The sequence below is a fragment of the Rana temporaria genome, chromosome 3 (assembly GCF_905171775.1).
Source record: "Rana temporaria chromosome 3, aRanTem1.1, whole genome shotgun sequence".
In the NCBI taxonomy this organism is placed as follows: domain Eukaryota; kingdom Metazoa; phylum Chordata; class Amphibia; order Anura; family Ranidae; genus Rana; species Rana temporaria.
Genome location: NC_053491.1, coordinates 283,574,075 through 283,594,127, shown reverse-complemented (window position 1 = coordinate 283,594,127; position 20,053 = coordinate 283,574,075). Strand labels below are relative to the sequence as shown.

Below are 20,053 nucleotides of genomic sequence, written 5' to 3'. Positions count from 1 at the left end.
CCGGCGGGGACTTCCCCCTCGGGATTCATAACAAACGCCGCACACGTGTAGAATTGGCGGGAATCCAAGTCGGATCTCCCGTCGCTTCTATGACGGCTTTGTCTCTATCGCGGCAAGCCAGCTCGGCGCTGGCTCCCGCGATGGGGCTCGTAGGTGCTCAATCTCGCCGAGAAAGGGAGCGAGATTGACACAATATCGCGTGCACCTACTGTAGGAAGCCGAACACCAGAGCGATCTACAGGAACATGTAGAGAAAATGTAATCACTGGTGTATGAATGAAAAAACTATGGATACACTGACAATCTTGGAATGTTTACAGCAAGATGCTGATAAGGGTCTACCGCTCAGTACTCTTAAAGCGGATCTCCACTCTAAAGTGGAGTCCCGCTGATCGGCACCCTCCCCCCCTCCGGTGTCACATTTGACACCTTTCAGGGGGGAGGGGGGTGCAGATACCTGTCTACAGACAGGTATCTGCACCCACTTCCGGCCCTACGATACGGGCAAAGGACGGGTTTTTTCCTTACCTTCCGTCCGTCCCCCGTTGTATGCTGGGAACACTTGGCTCCCAGCACACAGCGGGAGCCAATCGGCGGGCGCAGCGCGACTCGCGCATGCGCCGTAGGGAACCGGGCAGTGAAGCCGGAGCGCTTCACTTCCTGGTTCCCTCACCGTGGATGGAGGGGGGAGCAGCAGGGTGACGAGCGATCGGCTCGTCATCTGCTGCGATCACCGCTGGACTCCAGGACAGGTAAGTGTCCTTATATTAAAAGTCAGCAGCTGCAGTATTTGTAGCTGCTGGCTTTTAATATATTTTTGGGGTGGCACATCCGCTTTAAGGTACACATAGCAGCTCTGTTGGTGTATCTGAAACGGAATTTACAAGAAGACCTTCTGATCTCCAGGTTCTGCAGGGTTGTAGCAGAAAAGACAGCTTAAGTCTTGGAAGTGTCCAACGTGGGATCTGTCAGTGGTGCTCAGGGGTATCCTCAAATCGCTGTTTTAGCCCTTGCAAGACACCTCTCTGCGCCTGTTTTACATTAAAACAGCCTTTCTAGTGGCTATCACTACAGTATGCAGAATAGTAGTTACAAGCTCTTTCAGTCAAAGAAGCCTTTTTCTAAAAATGTGTGTCATTCTACAAACCGTCGGGATTTATACCAAAAAAGTGGCTTTGACTTTCCACAAGTCGCAGGATATAGTTCTACCATCCTTTTCCGATAGTAAGGAGCAAGAGCTGAACCCACTGGATATCAGGAGATCTTGTTAAGGTAACTGAAGGTCCCAAGTGAGTTCAGGTCCTCAGACACCCTGTTCGTTCTTTATGCAGGAAGACAGAAAGGTAGTCAAGCTTCCAAGAGAACACCCTAGCAAGGTGGATTAAGTCAACTATCCTGGAGTGCTATAGAGTTATGAAGATTACTCCTCTGCAACATCTTGGGGCACGCTCTCTACAAGGGCTTCAGCGGCTTTATGGGCAGAAAAAGACAGGCGCTACCCCAGAGCAAATTTGCAAGGCGACACCTGGTCCAGATTCAACCTGGTCAAAGATTCTTTGTCTGGCATTATCGTCTGGACTTGATATCCAGTCAGGATCAGGCATTTGGTAGGAAAGTCCTCAAAGCTGTTGTCCCCCCCCCCAGTCAGGTGAGTACTTAACCTTTCAAGGGCTGGCCTGGAAGACGACCGGGGGAACACCAGAGTTGGTCTTACCGGGAGTCTTCCAGAACAGCACATTCCCACCCTAATGTATAATCTGTTGGTGGGATGGGTTGTGTTCTGTATGTTTTTCAGGTTCCTTCAGTTATCGTGGATGACTGGCCAGGGACCTGAGGGACCGCCTTAAAAAAAAAAAAATGGCACTGTGTTTCCTGATTTTTGGAGGGAGGAACTCCATCTCACAAGGGCTGTCCTGGAAGACTACGGAAAACCCTTAGCGGTAAGACTAAAGACCCCTTTCGCACTGAGGAGTTTTTCAGGCGGTACAGCGCTAAAAATATCGCTGCTATACCGCCTTAAAAACTCCTGCACTGCATACTCAATGTGAAAGCCCGAGGGCTTTCACACTGAGGCGATGCGCTGGCGGTAGAGAAAAAAATCTCCTGTCAATAGCATCTTTGGAGCAGTGAGAGGAGCTGCGTGTATACCGCTCCTTCCCATTTAAAACAATGGGAAACAGCGGCAATACCGCCCGCAATGCGCCTCTGCAGAGGTGCATTGCGGGCGGTATTAACCCTTTATCGGCTGCTAGCGGGGGTTAATACCACACCGCTGGCGGAAAATCCGACGTTTTTTTTTTTTTTTTTAATTCATTCATTATTACAGCTGTCATACCCGTAGACCGTTTGTGCCCCAAATAAAGCCTGCCAGAAATTAAATACATTTTTTCCCCCAGCATCACAGGAGCAAACACAGGGGCATTGTGCGCTCTCCCCCCCCCCCCCCCCCCTTCACAGCTGCTGCGCTCCGTTAAATTGTGGCTACACTAAGCACTCCTAAGCAAAACATCTAAATGATCTGATTGAGAAAGGTGAAATTTTTTTTGACACCGTCAAATATGCCATGAGTCCAAAATCAATTCTATAAAGCCGGGGTATTAAATAAAAATTCATGGAAGTGCAGTCAGTAAAATATGCTTTTATTTTACTTCTTGGGCTAGGTTCACCTTTTATGTGGCTGGAGAACATGCGAGAAAAAGCATGCTTTCATGATCCGCAGAGAAACGCACTGCACTTTTGCAGTTGCGCGGGAGTGCCATTAAGAAGAGTCCTGTGTCACTGGATTTGATTGACAGCAGCGGGAGCCAATGGCTCCCACTGCTATCTGTCCAATGAGGGGAGAGAGACCGTGTCTGGAGCTGCTGGGCTCATGCACATCTCTGGATAGGATCGGGCTCGGTTTAAAAAAAAAAATGGTGGAGGTTTTCGCTTTAACTGACAATTGCACGATGTCGTGCGACTTTATACCCAAACAAAATGTATGTCCCATTTTTCCCCAAAAAATAGCGCTTTCTTTTGGTGGAATTTGCTCCTCTGTCATTTATTTCTGTCATACTTTTTGTGCTATATACAAAAGTAGAGCGACAATTTAGAAAAAAAAACATTTTTTTTGCTTTCTGCTATAATAAATACCCCCCCAAAATAAATGAAAACATTTCTTCAATTTAGGCCGATATATATTCCTTCTACATATTTTTGGTAAAAAAAAAACGCAATAAGTGTATATTGATTGGTTTGCGCAAAAGTTATAGCGTCTACAAAATAGGGGATAGATTTTTTTTTTTTTCGGCGAGCTGCGATTTTTATCGGGAATGTGACATTGCAGACCAGAAATGAAGAATTCTGGAAAGCCTTTATTGGTAAAATCAGGAAAAGCACTACAAGCCACAGCAAACAGAACAGCTGAAGCAGGTTCACACTATACTTGGTGTTTAATCATGTGACATTGGGGCGGACAGATCGGACACTTTTGACTCGCATTTTTGGAACCATTGACATTTATACAGTGATCAGTGCTATACAAATGCACTGATAACTGTATAAATGTCACTGGCAGGGAAGGGGTTACCACCAGGGGCAATCAAGGGGTTAAATGTGTTCCCTTAGTGTGTGTTCTAACTGGGGGGATGGGACTGATTTGGGACACACTATCTGTCTCCTCTCCCCTGACAAAATGTGGATTTGTGCGTTTACACACACAAATCCCCATTCCCGCTCTGTCAGCAGCGATCGCAGGTGCCCGGCAGACATTGCGGCTGCTGGGCACGTGCATCGGCTCCTTGGGGAAACGGCGGGCACGTGCCCCCAATACTCAAAGTGCCCTCCGTACAACTATGGCAATTTGTGCAGTAGTGCCATTCTGCTGCCATCAATCGACGGCAGGCAGTCGGCAAGTGGTTAATGCATTAAAGTGGAGGTTCCCCCTAAAAAAAAAATTCTAACAATACATTCGGAAGACTGGTTACACTGCAGTTAGGCTGTTTTTTTTTTCCGTACATACCTCGATATCGCCGTTTCATCCCTCGGCTTCCGGGTATGATTCTTGCTGGACCTAGTTGATTGACGTTCCTCCGACCGGCGCATACTGCACGTCACGACTTTCCGACAGAAGCCGAACGTCATTGCGCAGGCGCTGTATAGAGTCGGCTCTATACGGTGCCTGCGCAGCGACGTTCGGCTTCTTTCGGAAAGTCGTGACGTCAAGTATGCGTCGGTTGGAGGAACGTCAATCAACTAGGAACGCCCAGACCCGAAAGAATCTTACCCGGAAAAACTTGCGAATGTATTGTTAGAAATTATTTTTAGGGGGAACCTCCACTTTAAGGTGAAAAAACTTGAAACATTACAATCCCATAAAAAAAAAAAGTTTCTTGCAAGTAGAGATTTATATCATAATCTTGTTTATACATGAGCATCCTCAGTCCCCCCTTCAAATCACAGTAACCACATTACTGTCCTCGGCTCCTCTCAATTATTGACTAAAGCCCTCCAAAATGTGTGTTTTTACCCCCTCACATTCCATCTAAGAATGACAGCAGTGGTGGTGATGGCTGCTGGGCAGAATGGCTCCTAAATGGCGGGAATGCAGTGGTCCAGATGGAACATACACAGTCCAGATCCGGACCACGATCCTTCATTTAGTAATTGCTATAAAGCTTTAGTTTTGACTTCTCACAATTCTTACAGTTTTATACTATTTGAACAAAGGGTCTTTCTTAAAACTATTCTTATGAAGTTACAAAAACTCTGCTGTTTCATATTTAGCTAATCTCATAATGAAATTAAGTTACAAGGGGAAGAGGGCAATAATACTTCTATTTCCTCCTTTTAACATTGAATAAATATTGCTGTGTAATTTAGCTTTAACTTAAAGTTTGTCATTTTTGCATTAAGCATGTCTTCAAATATAAAGAAAATATGGGTACTTTGAAAAAACATAATGGAAAAAATGCATATGCACAATTTACGTTCACACCTATGCATTTTTTGGTGTGTTTTGCAGAAAAGCACTACAGCCCATTTAACATTTAACTATGCATGTAGTTCACATTTGTGCATTTTGCAGCTTTGCATTTTTTTGGAAAGGATCAGGGACTTTTTTTTTTCTTGCAGCAGATTGCGTTTTGCATGTAATAGACTTCATTGCAGCTGCACCAAAAATGCACATGTGTGTTTTTTTATTTTTTTTAAACACGCTGTACAGCTGGTTGCTAAGGAGTGGGTCGGGAGGCCATACGCCACATCCTTAACCAATAAGTCAGCTGTTGGCAAAAAAAAAAACGGGAAATAAAATGACGTGGGGTCCCTCCCCAAATCCATACCCGATTTGGAGGGGAACCCCACAACAAAATTGTTGGAAAAATGGTGCAGGGTCCCCCCCAAAATCCATACCAGAGCAACCGAGCATGCAGCCTGGCAGGTCAGGAAAGGGAGGGGATGAGCGAGCACCCCTCCCCCTCTTAAACCATACCAGGCCGGGTACTCTTTTTGACATTAGGGGTCACCCCTGCCCTTTACAATATCTAACCAAGCATAGATTGGCTTGGTAAGATGTGCTTCCTGGCTGTACTGGCCAGGAACGTGTGCATATGATACTGGAAGCGACATCACTTCTGGTATCATTGTTTGCGTGTGAGATTGAGACACGGATTTGCCTCAGTCTCACTGCAATATCTCTCCCCCTGGCAGATGTGTTCCCAGGCGTCTAAGCTTGGGACAACCCGGGAACCATGGGGGGAGGGGATGGGGGTGGCATAGCGTGGCCGGCTGTGTGAAAGTGGTAGGCAGCTATGGAGCTGCCACACCACTTTCACTTTTGAAGCCAGTCGCTATCGGTTGTGACCAAAGGTTCACTCTGTGGACATGCATAGTATGCCCAAAGAGCTGAACTGGTTAGGATCTTATCCCAGGGCAGCCTTTCTCAACCTTTTTTACATGGAGAAACCCTTGAAAAAACATTCAGGTCTCGGGGGAACCCCTGTTGATATTTACTGTGTCCACAGTTCATAGCGCATTGGCACAAACAGTAAGTTTAGACATACCACCTTCTAATGGTGGTCTGTAAACTCATGTGAGTGTTGCACGACAGTTACCAAGTACTTTAATGGTATATTTAGCTGAAATGTAGCACCTAATGTGATGGGGTTAATTTGTTGGCTGATGGTGGCAAGCTTGACAGGAAAAGTCAAGATTTGCATACTTCAAATGTCGGGGGGATGCCTTTGTAAACAAAGCATTCCCCTGCTCTGCCTAGTGACATGTCACTTATCACTGTTCCCAATCACAGGGAACATTCGAGCAGTGACGTGTCACTGGTAGCTCTCCCCCCCCTAATGGTTAGAATCACTCCCTAGGACACACTTAAACCCTTCAGCACCACCTAGTGGTTAACCCCTTCACTTCCAGTGTTATTTTCACAGTAATCGGTGCATTTTTATAGCACTGATTGCTGTAAAAATGACAATGGTCCCAAAAATGTGTCCGATGTGTCTGCCATAAAGTCGCAGTCACGATAAAAATTGCAGATCGCCACCATTACATTTAAAAAAATAATAAAAATGCCATAAAACTATCCCCTATTTTTTAGACAATATTATTGCGTTTTTTATCTTTTTTGAAGAATACATATCGGCCTAAACTGAGAAAAAAGTTAAAAATATTGTTTTGTTTTTTTCTTCAAAATGGTTGCTCTATTTTTGTTTTATAGTGCAAAAAATAAAAACTGCAGAGGTGATCAAATACCACCAAAAGAAAGCTCTACTTGTGGGGGAAAAAAAGCATGTTGCGCGACTGCGCAATTGTCAGTCAAAGCGACGCAGTGCTGAATCGCAAAAAGTGCTCTGGTCTTTGGCCAGCCAAATGGTCCGGGGCTTAAGTGGTTAATTGACAATTATTTATTTGCTTATGCATTTTTCACATTATATGTTTAGTCTGATTTTACTGATTTGTAACAAATTATTTTGCTCTCTGGCTAAAATTAATAGTTCTGCACTGTTTGTATAGTAGTTGTGCATTTATTTTTTACTGTTATCTGTTTGTTCTGCCCATTAGCTGCGTAAAGCTGTCATGGATCATGTTTCCGATTCCTTCCTGGAGACAAATGTTCCACTACTTGTTCTGATTGAAGCAGCAAAGAATGGAAATGAAAAAGAAGTTAAGGAATATGCCCAGGTGTTCCGAGAACATGCAAACAAGCTGATTGAGGTACATGAGATAAAATAATAAATAAAATGTTCAAAATGAATGACACCCTAACGCACTAAAAGAAAGCACTGCTGACATGCCTGCATTACAGCAGGTAATGATGTTTAAGTTATGGTATTCACTACTGAATCATCTTAGCTGTTGTGGCTGCCTGAATTTTTTATTTTTTTTGCTTACTGTGGTAACGCACTACTGCTCTTGTCAATGAATGTAAAAAATAAATAAATGGAGAAATGTTTGTGTTATGATGACGCTGTACTGCACTGATGATCGTATATAAAATAAAATGTGCGGCCAGATCCTGGGGGGGACTAGGATGTGTGGGGGGGGGGGAAGGATCTGTGAGAGAGGTGTACTGTGCATTGAGCAAGGGTCAGAATGTGTAGACCTGGGCATAGTTGGGGGGTGGTTGGAGGGAGAGGGCCAACTTGACTAAGCTGTGCTCAATACTTAATGGGATACCATTCTTTCAACAACGAATCCCTGAAGTAAAATGCATATATTTACTGCTCATTGGAATGCATTGATGAATGCCAAACTGATAAATGAAAATTACATTTTAGGAAAGTAAAACAAAAATACCCCCCCCCCCCCTCCCCAAATTTTCAGAAATATTTTAATAGCTAGGTCAGAATATATTGGGCCCCATAAGTAAGATCAAGGTAACCTGGTCAAAAGTGACAGGGAGAAGGCAACTGTATAAAAAAATTAAAAGGAGGGGTATAGAAGTCAGTATTGCTTGTAACAGTATATTGAATGTACCTTTTGTGACTGACAGAAACCAGGGTTCTAAAAAGACTAGAAGTGCCTAATGTGACTAAACAAGAGAACCAAATGGATTACACCCAAGAGTTCCCGAAGCACTTAGCCATGACCATTGTTGCTAATTTTTAAGGACCGCTTACTGACTGGAATGGTACTAGTTGATTGGCAAAAACCAAACATGGTACCAATATAAAAAAAAGGCCAAGATAGATAACCGGAAACGACAGATTAGTCAGCCTAACATCAATAGACATCAATAGTATGTAAACTATTAAAATAAATAAGAAACTAAAATGTGTTGATGAGAATGGTATAATTTAGTAGCAAGCAACATAAAATGATGAAAGGCCATTCTTGCCAGACCAACTTTTTTAACATTATATGAGATGCTGCACGTTTTATTTTGATAGACTCAGAGGAAAATTGATGGATGCAATTTATCTAAATTTTGTTAAGGCATTTGATACAGTAATCCATAAATGCTTCATTTACAAGTTCAGGTCTAATGACATTGATGGTATCAGATGTACCTGGATAGATAACTAGTTGCAGGAGCGCATCCAGAGGTTGGTGATTATTGGCATACTCTCTAAACCAATCCTCGGGACCCACTAACAGGCCAGGTTTGCATGAGAACTGAAATACATCACATGTGATCTAATTTGCTGCTCAGTGATTGCAGTATTCTAGTCTGCATCTCCCCAAGGTAATACATAAAATCTGGCCTCTTAGTGGGCCCTGAGGACAGGGTTGATGGCCAGTGCTCTAAATCAGTGTTTCCCAACTCCAGTCCTCAAGGCACACATGTTTTCAGGCTTTCCATTATTTTGCACAGGTGATTTGATCAGTTTCACTGCCTTAGTAATTACCACAGCCGTTTCATCTGAGGGAAATCCTGAAAACATGACCTGTTGGTGTGCCTTGAGGACTGGAGTTGGGAAACACTGCTCTAAATGGTCTAGAGTTGAGTAAGGTACCTCAGGCCTCTGTCCTGGGGCAATATAGAGGTTGATATAAATGGTTCACTTTGTGTTTGCTGACGATATAGAAACTTTACAAGACTTTGAGAAGATAAAGGTGTGGGGGGGCTAAATTGCAAATTAGAAGAGAGGGGGGGGAAGGGGGAATAGTGGGACTCTGTGTGAAGCACGCCACCACAACCAAATGAATCAATTAATATGTATTAATGGTGCACATGGATGCATGTGGGACAATAAATACATACAGGTGATACTCGAAAAATTTGAATATCGTGCAAAAGTTCATTTATTTCACTAATGCAACTTAAAAGGTAAAACTAATTTATGAGATGGACTCATTACATGCAAAGCAAGATAGTTCAAGCTGTGATTTGTCATAATTGTGATGTATTTGGCTTACAGCTCATGAAAACCCCAAATCCACAATCTCAGAAAATTACAATATTACATGCAATCAATAAAACAAGGATTGTACATAGAACAATATCGGACCTCTGAAAAGTATAAGCATGCATATGTACTCAGTACTTGGTTTGGGCCCCTTTTGCAGCAATTACTGCCTCAATGCGGCGTGGTATGGAAGCCATCAGCCTGTGGTACTGCTGAGGTGTTGTGGAAGACCAGGATGCTTCAATAGTGGCCTTCAGCTCTTCTGCATTGTTCGGTCTCATGTCTCTCATCTTTCTCTTGGCAATGCTCCATATATTTTCTATGGGGTTCAGGTCGGGATTTTTCTGGCCAATCAAGCACAGTAATCCCACGGCCATTGAACAAGGTTTTGGTGTTTTTGGCAGTGTGGGCAGGTGCCAAGTCCTGCTGGAAAATGAAGTCGGCATCCCCATAGAGCTTGTCTGCAGAAGGAAGCATGAAGTGCTCCAAAATCTCCTGGCAGACAGTTGCATTGGCCCTGGACTTAATGAAGCACAGTGGACCAACAGATGACACGGCTCCCCAAATCAACACAGACTGTGGAAACTTCACACTGGACTTCAAGCATCTTGCAGTGTGTGCCTCTCCATTCTTCCTCCATACTCTGGGTCCTTGGTTTCCAAATGAGATGCAAAATTTGCTCTCATCAGAAAAGAGGACTTTGGACCACTGAGCAACAGACCAGGTCTGTTTTTCCTTAGCCCAGGTAAGATGCTTCTGACATTGTTTGTTGTTCAGGAGTGGCTTGACAAGAGGAATACCACATTTGAAGCCCATGTCCAGGATCCGTCTGTGTATGGTGGCTCTTGATGCACTGACTCCAGCCTCAGTCCACTCCTTGTGAAAGTCCCCAACACTTTTGAATGGCCTTTTCCTGACAATCCTCTCCAGACTGCAGTCATCCCTGCTGCTTGTGCACCTTTTTTCTTCCACACTTTTCCCTTTCACATAACCTTCTATTAATGTGCTTTGATACAGCACTTTGGGAACATCCAACTTCTTTTGCAATTACCTTTCGAGTCTTTCCCTCCTTATGGAGGGTGACAATGATGGTTTTCTGCACAGTTGTCAGGTCAGCAGTCTTTCCCATGATTGTGATTCCTACTGAACCAGACTGAGAGACAATTTAAAGGCTCAGGAACCCTTTGCAGGTGTTATGGCTTAATTAGCTGATTAGAGTGGGACACTTTGAGCCTAGAATATTGTACCTTTTCACAATATTCTAATTTTCTGAGATTGTGGATTTGGGGTTTTCATGAGCTGTAAGCCAAATACATCACAATTATGACAAATCACGGCTTGAACTATCTTGCTTTGCATGTAATGAGTCTATCTCATATATTAGTTTCTCCTTTTAAGTTGCATTAGTGAAATAAATGAACTTTTTTGCAAGATATTCAAATATAAATATATATATATATATATATATATATATGTGTGCGTGTGTGTTCCTACATAGTACATGGTATATACTAAAAATATATTAAATGTTGATTCAAAATTCTTTAAGGTAGTCTCATAGTAGCTGTCACAGTACATAGATAGAAAGCTCTATGCATGTTTTGTGGATAACTTCCACTCATCAAGAGCAAATCCGATATAGGCATGTCTGTACTAAAATATAAATGCCAAATAGTATAGTAACTAAGATAACAGGAAGAGGGGGAACCACATCTTAATCCCAGCACTCTTACCTATAAGCAAGCTACAGTATTCAATAACATGGGTAGTATTGGTAGCTGGAGGCACTATGTAAAAAAAAAATTTCTGGCGGTGGGCGTCGCATAAAGTCCCAATACACTCTCTCTGCATGCATTATTAAAAAGGGCATTTACTCTAGAGATCAAACCAACCAATTCTACCACTTAACAAAACCCTTTTTTTTTTTTTTTTTTTTTTTGTACATCTTGAGTATGTGGTCCAGTTCCTGGATGTGTTTTGAACTGGAGAGAATTCATAAATCTCACAATATACAAATCTTTAAATGGTGCTTTTAGCATTGGGAGGGAATTATTGTTTACAACCGGTTTATTGAAAAAGTCTCAATACAGTTTAAGCGTACATTGATAAGAAATACATATATAAAGATGGGAGCAGTATACATCACCATAATATATGAGTAGCAGTAATATAAAAGGATGGGAAACAAAACATGGGAAGTATAATAGAATCACTGATAACCTATTATAGAGGTACAAAAACCTAGTGGAATTGTTTGATGATAAAAAAAAGGTCAACCGTATCATATTGTAATTCAATGAATCAACAGAGAGAGATCCCAAGGTTTCCATTTTCTATCGTATGTGTCCATAGTGTCAAATAGGGTGTAATGAATATGTTCTGATAGCTTGATGGCCAGCATGCGATTCATAATTTGGGGGGAGGGAATTTATTAAACCCAAGGGGGCAGATCCACATAGAATTAGATCCGCGCTCCGTACCTTACCTGGCGGATCTTCGAATCCTCAAAGAATTTGCGCCTTAAGTTACGGCGGCGTAGTGTATTTCTGGCGGCGGAATTCAAATCAGCGGGTAGGGGGCGTGATTCATTTAAATGAAGCGCATCCCCGCGCAGATTGAACTGCGCATGCTCCGTTTTGAAATTTCCTGCCGTGCTTTGCGCGAAATGACGTTGCATCAACGTCATTTTTTTAACTTAGACGTGAGTTACGTCCATCCCTATTCACGGACGACTTACGCAAAAAAAAAAATTCAAATTTCGACGCGGGAACGACGGCCATACTTAACATGGCAAGTCTATCTATACGCCGCAAAATACCAGCTTTAACTATACGCCAGAAAAAGACGACTATAGACGACGTTAGAAAATGCCACAGCCGCGCGTACGTTCGTGGATCGTAGTAAATCGCTAATTTGCATACCCAACGCCGAAAACGATGCGAACTCCACCCAGCGGGCGCCGAAGTATTGCACCTACGATCCGAAGGCGTACGAAGCCGTACGCCTGTCGGATCGAACCCAGAAGCCGTCGTATCTTGGTTTGAGGATTCAGTAGATATGCCGGCGTACTACCTATGTGGATCTGGCCCCTGGTCTTTAAAGAGGACATTCAGGCACACGGTGAAGGGCGATGAGCAGCGGTTCAGTCTTGAACAGCCTAAGAGGTTTCAATACTGTTAGAAGTGGTGGTGTCAGCACAGAGTGTAAATAAATAAAACATTTTTTAGATGTTTCTTAGTGACCACAATGTGCAGGGATATCGGGAATATGGAAGATGGTAGACACACATGTACACACTCGGATTGAACTGAATGGACTGGCAGTTGTAATAAATTCAATCTTACGAACTATGTTTTACCAGTGAAGATTCATTTAAAGTCCACTTAAACATTGTGTTTTTAAATATATTCCAGGTGCATCCAAACAAAAGGTGTTTTATAAAAAAAATAAGAAAACCTCAAGCACACATGGACTGAAAGTGGATATGCTACCTCTTGGCGGGTGGTAGCAAGAGGTAGCATATCCACTTTCAGTCCATTCTGACATTCCTCTCCTACATGTATAGAACCAAATAATTGGAACCCCCCAAACATTATACTGTATGTATACAGTATGTTTGGGGGGGAAAAGTATTTGATCCCCTGTGGATTTTGTACGTTTGCCCAATTACAAAAAATGTTAAATGATCAGTCTATAATTTTTAATCTACAGGCTTGTTTGAAGTCTGCTAATGAACATGTGAATGATTCAGAGGAGAACTGGGTAAAAGTGTTGTGGTCAGATGAGAACAAAATTTAGCTCTTTGGCATCAACTCAACTCACCGTGTTTAGAGGAGGAATGGTGCCTATGACCCCAAGAACTCCATCCCCAAGGTCAAACATGGAGGTTGAAACATTATGTTTTGGGGTGTTTTTCTGCTAAGGGGACAAGACAACTTCACTGCTTTAAAGGGACGATGGATGGGGCCATGTATTGTCAGATCTTGGATGAGAACTTCCTTCTCTCAGGCAGGGCATTGAAAATGGGTCATGGATGGGTTTTCCAGCATGACAATGACTCAAAACACATGGCCAAGGAGTGGCTCAAGTAGAAGCACATGAAGGTCCTGGAGTGGCCTAGCCAGTCTCCAGACCTTAATCTCATAGAAAATGTGTGAAGAGAGCTAAAGGTTCGAGTTGCCAAACTTCAGCCCCAAAATCTTAATGACTTCTAGAGGATCTGCAAAGGGGAGTAGGGTAATATCCCTCCTGAAATGTGTGCAAACCTGGAGACCATTACAATTCTAGACTGATCATTTCTTTTAGTGTGCAAACATACAAAATCAGAAGATCAAATACTTTTTTTCCCTCACTGTATATCCACTCACTGGCCACTTTATAAGGTACACCTGTTCAATTGCTTGGTAACACAAATTGCTAATCGGCAAATCACGTGGCAGCAACTCAATGCATTTAGGTATCTAGACATGGTGAAGATGACTTGCTGAAGTTCAAACAGAGCATCAGAATGGGGAAGAAAGGGGATTTAAGTGACTGAACATGGTATGGTTGCTGGTGCTAGACAGGCTGGTCTGAGTATTTCAAAAACTGCTGATCTACTGGCATTTTCACGCACCACCATCTCTAGGGTTTAGAGGATGGTCCAAAAAAGGGAAATATCCAGTGAGCAGCAGTCGTGTGAACAAAAATGCCTTGTCAGAGGAGAATGGGCAGATTGGTTCGAGATGATAGAAATGCAATAGTAACGCAAAGAAACAACTTCTTACAACCAAGGTATGCAGAATACCATCACTGAACGTGCAACACATCGAATCTTGAAGCAGATGGGCTACAGCAGCAGAAGACCATACCGGGTGCCACTCCTGTCAGCTAAGAACAGGAAACTGAGGCTGCAATTCACACAGGCTCACCAAAATTTGACAAAAGAAGATTGGAAAAACGTTACCTGGTCCGAGTCTTGATTTCAGCTGCGACCTATCAGATAGTAGGGTCAGAATTTGGCGTAAATAAATAAAAATAAAGCATGGATCCATCCTGCCTTGTATCAACGGTTCAGGCTAGTGGGGGATATTTTCTTGGCTGCTTAGTACCAATTGAGCATCGTTTAAACGCCACAGCCTACCTGAGTATTGTTGCCGACCATGTCCGTCCATTTGACTACAGTGTACCCATCTTCTGATGGCTACTTCCTGCAGGATAATGCACTGACACAAAGCTCCAATGATCTCAAACTGGTTTCTTTAACATGGTAATGAGTTCACTGTACTCCAATGGCCTCCACAGTCATAAGATCTCATTCCAATAGAGCTCCTTTTGGGATGTGGTGGAACGGGAGATTTGCATCATGGATGTGCATCTGACAATTCTGCAGAAACTGCGAGATGCTATCGTGTCAATATGGACCAAAATCTCTGAGGAATTTTTCCAACACCTGAATCTATGCCACATAGAAAGAAGGCAAAAGGGGTCCATCCCGAAACTGGCAAGGCGTACCTAATAAAGTGGTGTGTGTGTATTTGTGCAAGTTTACATACCCTGGCAGAATTTATGGTTTCTTGGCCATTTTTCAGAGAATATTAATAACACAAAAACAGTGTTTACTCTTTTTAAATCATCATGGCAACAAACTACCTACAATGATTTCACTATGTACATGGGACTGGATGCCGCCAGTCGGATTCTTACCATGGCTTCCTGATCGCTTGGGAGAGCCCAGTAATAGCAGCGGGAGGGGGGGGTGGGGACCCCCTTCTGCCGCCTGTAAAAGTAATCCAACGGCTCTTTAGCCACTCGATTTACTTTTACTGGCTTTGGAAACACGGATACCTGATGACCGAGATATCACCCTTCCCATCCAGCAATGTCCTGGTACATTCCTTGATGGGAAGCCAATACGAATGCTGCTGGCTGGAAGAGGTTAAAGAAAATGAACTGTTAGTTTGAACACCTTTTTTTTTCTTTTGATGCACTTGAAAATATTTAATTTAAACTGAAAATTCAGCTGGGATTTAATATCCTTGCATATGTGCCAAGACCTAACACGACTGTGCAACTTCATCTATGAATGGTTTTGGGTGAATTGATCTCTCAACTACAGTATAAAAATCTCCCAGGGGCTCCTCCCCCACAGTGCGCTGGCAGGTTTTTTGGGAGCCAAGGCTACAGCATCATCCTTATTACTGAGGGGGATATCCAGTGTTAATATTTATTTATTTATTTTCTGTTTTTAGGTGGCTAATTTGGCCTGCTCAATATCCAATAATGAGGAAGGTGTAAAACTTGTTCGCATATCTGCAAGCCAGCTGGAAGCCCTATGCCCTCAGGTACAATTGACAATGCGTGTTTTAATGTTTAACCACTTTTCAGCTTTCAGCGCTGTAACATTTTGAATGACAATTGCATGGTCATGCATCACTGTACCCAAATGAAACTTTTTATCATTCTACCCTCCTCCCCCAAATAGAGCTTTATTTTGGTGGTATCTGATCACCTCTGCGATTTTATTTATTTTTTTCCTCAATTTTTTTGAGCTATAAACAAAAAAAAAAAGCGACAATTTTGGGGATTTTTTTTTTTTTTTTAAGTTTTTATTTTTTATTTTTTTCAGTTTAGGCTGATATGTATTCTTCTACATATATTTTGGTAAAAAAAATCACAATAAGCATATATTGGTTTGCGCAAAAGTTATAGCGCCCACAAAATGGGGGGATAGATTTATGGCATTTTTAATTATTTTTTTTTGTTTTGTTTTTTGTCGTAGTGGCAGTGATCTGGGACATTGCGCTGGACATATCAGACACTTTTGGGACCATTGACATTTATACAGCGAACAGTGTTATAAATATGCACTAATTACTGTATAAATGTCACTGGCAAGGAAGGAGTTAAAGGGGTTGTAAAGGTTAGTTTTTTTTTATTTTCTAAATGGGTTCCTTTAAGCTAGTGCATTGTTGGTTTACTAACCTTTTCCTTCAATTTCCCTTCTAAATGTTTTTTTCTTTGTCTGAATTTCTCACTTCCTGTTTCTCCTCAGTAAACTTACCACCATCATCTAAATGGTGGTTAGTCAGCCAGAACAGCTTACTGAGGAGGAACAGGAAGTGAGAAATTCGAACAAAGAAAACAAAAAAAAAACATTTAGAAGGGAAATGGAAGGAAAAGGTAAGTGACCCAACAATGCACTAGCTTAAAGGAACCTATTTAGAAAATAAAAAAAATGAACCTTTACAACCCTCTTAACACTAGGGGCGATCAAGGGGTTAAATGTGTTACCTAGGGAGTGATTTTAACTGTGGGGAGAGGGGACTGACTAGGGGAGGAGACCGATCAGTGTTCCTTTATACTAGGAACACACAATCTGTCTCCTCTCTCCTGACAGGATGTGGATCCCACCTGCGGACGTCATATTACTATGGGCAGGTAGGGAAGTGGTTAACAATCTTCTTCCTATTTTTTTTTTTTTTTTACCAATTTTTTGTGGTCTGTTTGACCCTGATTGTTTTCTACCGGTGTTGTGCTCTGCATAATTGTATGAGAAGTGTCTGTATAGCATTTTGTATGCTATCCGTGTGTTTGCATTCACTTTTCTGTGCTCTTCTTTGCCTCCTTTTTTGGAACATCCCAAAAATATTACTTACCTAGATTTTGCTTCGTTGGATGTCTATGAATTTTGTGGACTCATCTGAAAGCACTTAGTAGCAAAGTGTGTGTGTGTGTGTGTGTGTGTGTGTGTGTGAACCCAACCCCCCCACCCCCTCCCAATTTAACCAAACTAGCGACTAACAAAAAATGTACTACTGTTGTCCTGGCTTCAGTGGAATTTTACTGTGTAATATCTGTAGGGAATTGAAAGTATAACACCTTTTTGCACTGCACAACAAGTGTTGCATTAGTGCAGGGATGTCCAAAGTCCGGCCCACGGGCCAATTGTGGCTGTTTGTTTATGGCCCCCTGGTGATTTGGATATATATCCCCCAGGCCATAAATTAAATGTACTGTATTCATCAGCACTGCCTTAGAGGGGACAGGGAGGGGGTGGGACTAGCACCGTCAGATTACATACAGGAGAATCTCCTGTTTTCTAGGCAGCCTCTGTAAGAGGATGTCCTGTCTCCTGGGCTGCCATTGGATGACTGTTCTGTCTTTTATAGGATGCGGCGGGACTTTGTATTAAAGAGGCCTCCGAGTAAACGGCAGATTCTCCTATATGTAATCTGTCAGCGCTCGTCCAACCCCCCTCCCTGTCCCCTCCAAGGCTGCAGATGGGCATTGATCAGGCTGCATTCAGGGCTCATGTGAGACTGCATTCATGGCACATGTGGGGCTGCCAATTGGCACTGACCCTTATTTAAATTACATTTCTTTTTCATACATCATGGGACACAGAGTCAGGCTAATATTCATTGCCTGCTGAGTTATATTTCTTCATCAGGTGAACGACATTGGTAGATCAAAGATGGTTAGGCAGCATTGTGATCTGGGTTCACTGGTGTAACCAAACGTGATTGGAGATAGTTCAAATGTTGCCTGGCCGATGCCCTAGGCCCCCCCATGCACAGTACTGCTGGAGCCAACCTCCGCTGGGCCCTGTAAAGATAGTGTGTGTGATGGTAATATGTGATTGCCCTAAGGGGGGATTATTATTCTCTTGTTATTTTGTTGTATATTAAATAACTTAAGATAACATGTTCATAGTCTTACCAGATTGTTCACAGTGAGAGAGTTGTATTGTTGTAGCTCGTAACCGCTGCAAATAAAAATTAATATAATGCAGAGGTTATTGGTCTAGAATGTAATGATTGGTAAGTTATTACAAACATTGAATGAAATATAGATGGTCTACGTGTTTGTTTAAAAAAGGGTTATAAATAGTTCTTTGTTGTAAAGATTGTTATTCTATGTGAGGGAAAGAAAGGTCTCACCTTATAAATTACTTAAATAGTATATTTAAGCGACGCGGGAACGACGGCCATTCTTAACATGGTGGAGTAATTTTACACCATGTTAATAGCACACCTAACTTTGCGACGGGAAAAAGACTTGCGCCGACGTAACAACGGGAAAAACCTTTGTGGATCGCCGTAAATCCTCATTTGCATACCCGAAGCTGGAATACGACGCAAACTCCCCCCAGCGGCGGCCGAAGTATTGCATCCTAGGATCCGACGGTGTAAGTCAATTACACCTGTCGGATCTTGGGGCTATCTATGCGGAACTGATTCTATGAATCAGCCACATAGATACGACAAGAGATACGATGGTGTATCAGGAGATACGCCGTCGTATCTGTTCTGTGAATCTGGCCCATAGTGACTCCAGGCTACAGAAATTACCAAAAAGAGATTGTATGTATTGTGAACAAATAATGGATAGGGGTATTTACCTGGAGTAGAGATAACAGATGGAAGCAGTCGTGCAGTCCAAGCCTATGCTGGATCACAAATGACTTGCTCCCCACCTTTGTTTAAATACCCTCCTCCCGCCAATCGGCGATACACAGCGCAACGATATGCAGCTGTGTTCGCACGGCTAGGAGGGAGGTATGAGCTGACAGGGAGATTGATTCCCTGGGCCGAGGGTGCACGCCCCCCTCCCCGATCGCGCATGGGTGCATGACGGAGTGACGGGCTGCACCCTAGGCCCACCGACACAAGAGCTCCCCCGCCGCACTGAGCATGCGCATGGGGGGAGCAAGATGGCGGCCAGGCGGTGGATTCTGCGCTGAATCGCCATCAATTGCCGCCGCATATTGTGGAATATGGGCGGCTGGGTGTGCCGGGCAGCACTGTAGGGGGAATCCCCAAGCACGGGGCAATGGCAGAAGGAAAATAAATAAATTATATTGTATGGCCAAAAGTTAGATCACCCTCTGGTGAAAAGCCTATTAACAGTGAAGCCAGTGATTTGACAGAAAACAATGTGGCTCACTGCATCAGACGTAAATGATTGGAAAAAGAAGTATTGGCAACTTTCTTTGTATAGAGCCATACTTAATTATTTTTACAAGAAGGGTGATGTTAAATCCTCACCCAACCTTATTTACTAGTAGGATCTAGTGTTCATTTGAATCAAGATATTCTTGGCCTTCCTTTTTTTTCCTATTTGGAAGGGTTTGGAAGTCCTAATATGCACTGTATTAGTGTTGTGTGGTCTAGACTGTGTATGTTGCTGTGGTCTGTTTGAGGTGAATACCTTTTGCTGCGGCGCAACTCGGCTGATCTTTTTTTCCTGGCTGTTGGCGGTGGATCTCGGCCCCCCTCCCTGCAGTTTTCAGAGCGGGAAGGATGGCTTGGGCCTGGCCATGAAAGTGCCGGGTGTCAGTGGGGGATCCCCTCCCTCTGCAGGCGCTCAGCTTATCTTCACTGTTTTTTTGCCCCTCGGGGCAGGCCATGGAAGCGCTGCTATAAAAAGGTATTTGCACAGATTATACCACAGCAACACACAATTTTTACACCGCACAATCCTGTAATGGAGAGATTTCAAAACCACTTTTACAATGTTCATACTGGGGATTCCTGCATGGCAAGCCCTAGTGTGTGTTTGGTTGCCAAAATGAATATAAGACCCAGACTTATTTTTGGGGAAACACGGTAGTGACTATCATGCTCAGATATATTCTAAGAGCTACATTAACACCTGGAAAGGTATCAGCAAGCCCTTCATCATGTAATTAAACTGCCTTATGTGATAGAATGAGACATGACCAGAGCTTGGCA

General features: G+C 42.9%; 1 protein-coding gene across 1 annotated transcript in view; it reads left to right on the top strand.

Moving 5' to 3' along the window:
* Positions 1-20,053, top strand: part of CTNNA1 (catenin alpha 1) — a 137,017-nt gene that overhangs the window by 67,824 nt on the left and 49,140 nt on the right. The window contains exons 9-10 of the mRNA XM_040344709.1: positions 7,051-7,203; positions 15,569-15,661. Coding sequence (XP_040200643.1) covers positions 7,051-7,203; positions 15,569-15,661 — 246 coding nt within the window. The remainder of the gene's footprint in view (positions 1-7,050; positions 7,204-15,568; positions 15,662-20,053) is intronic.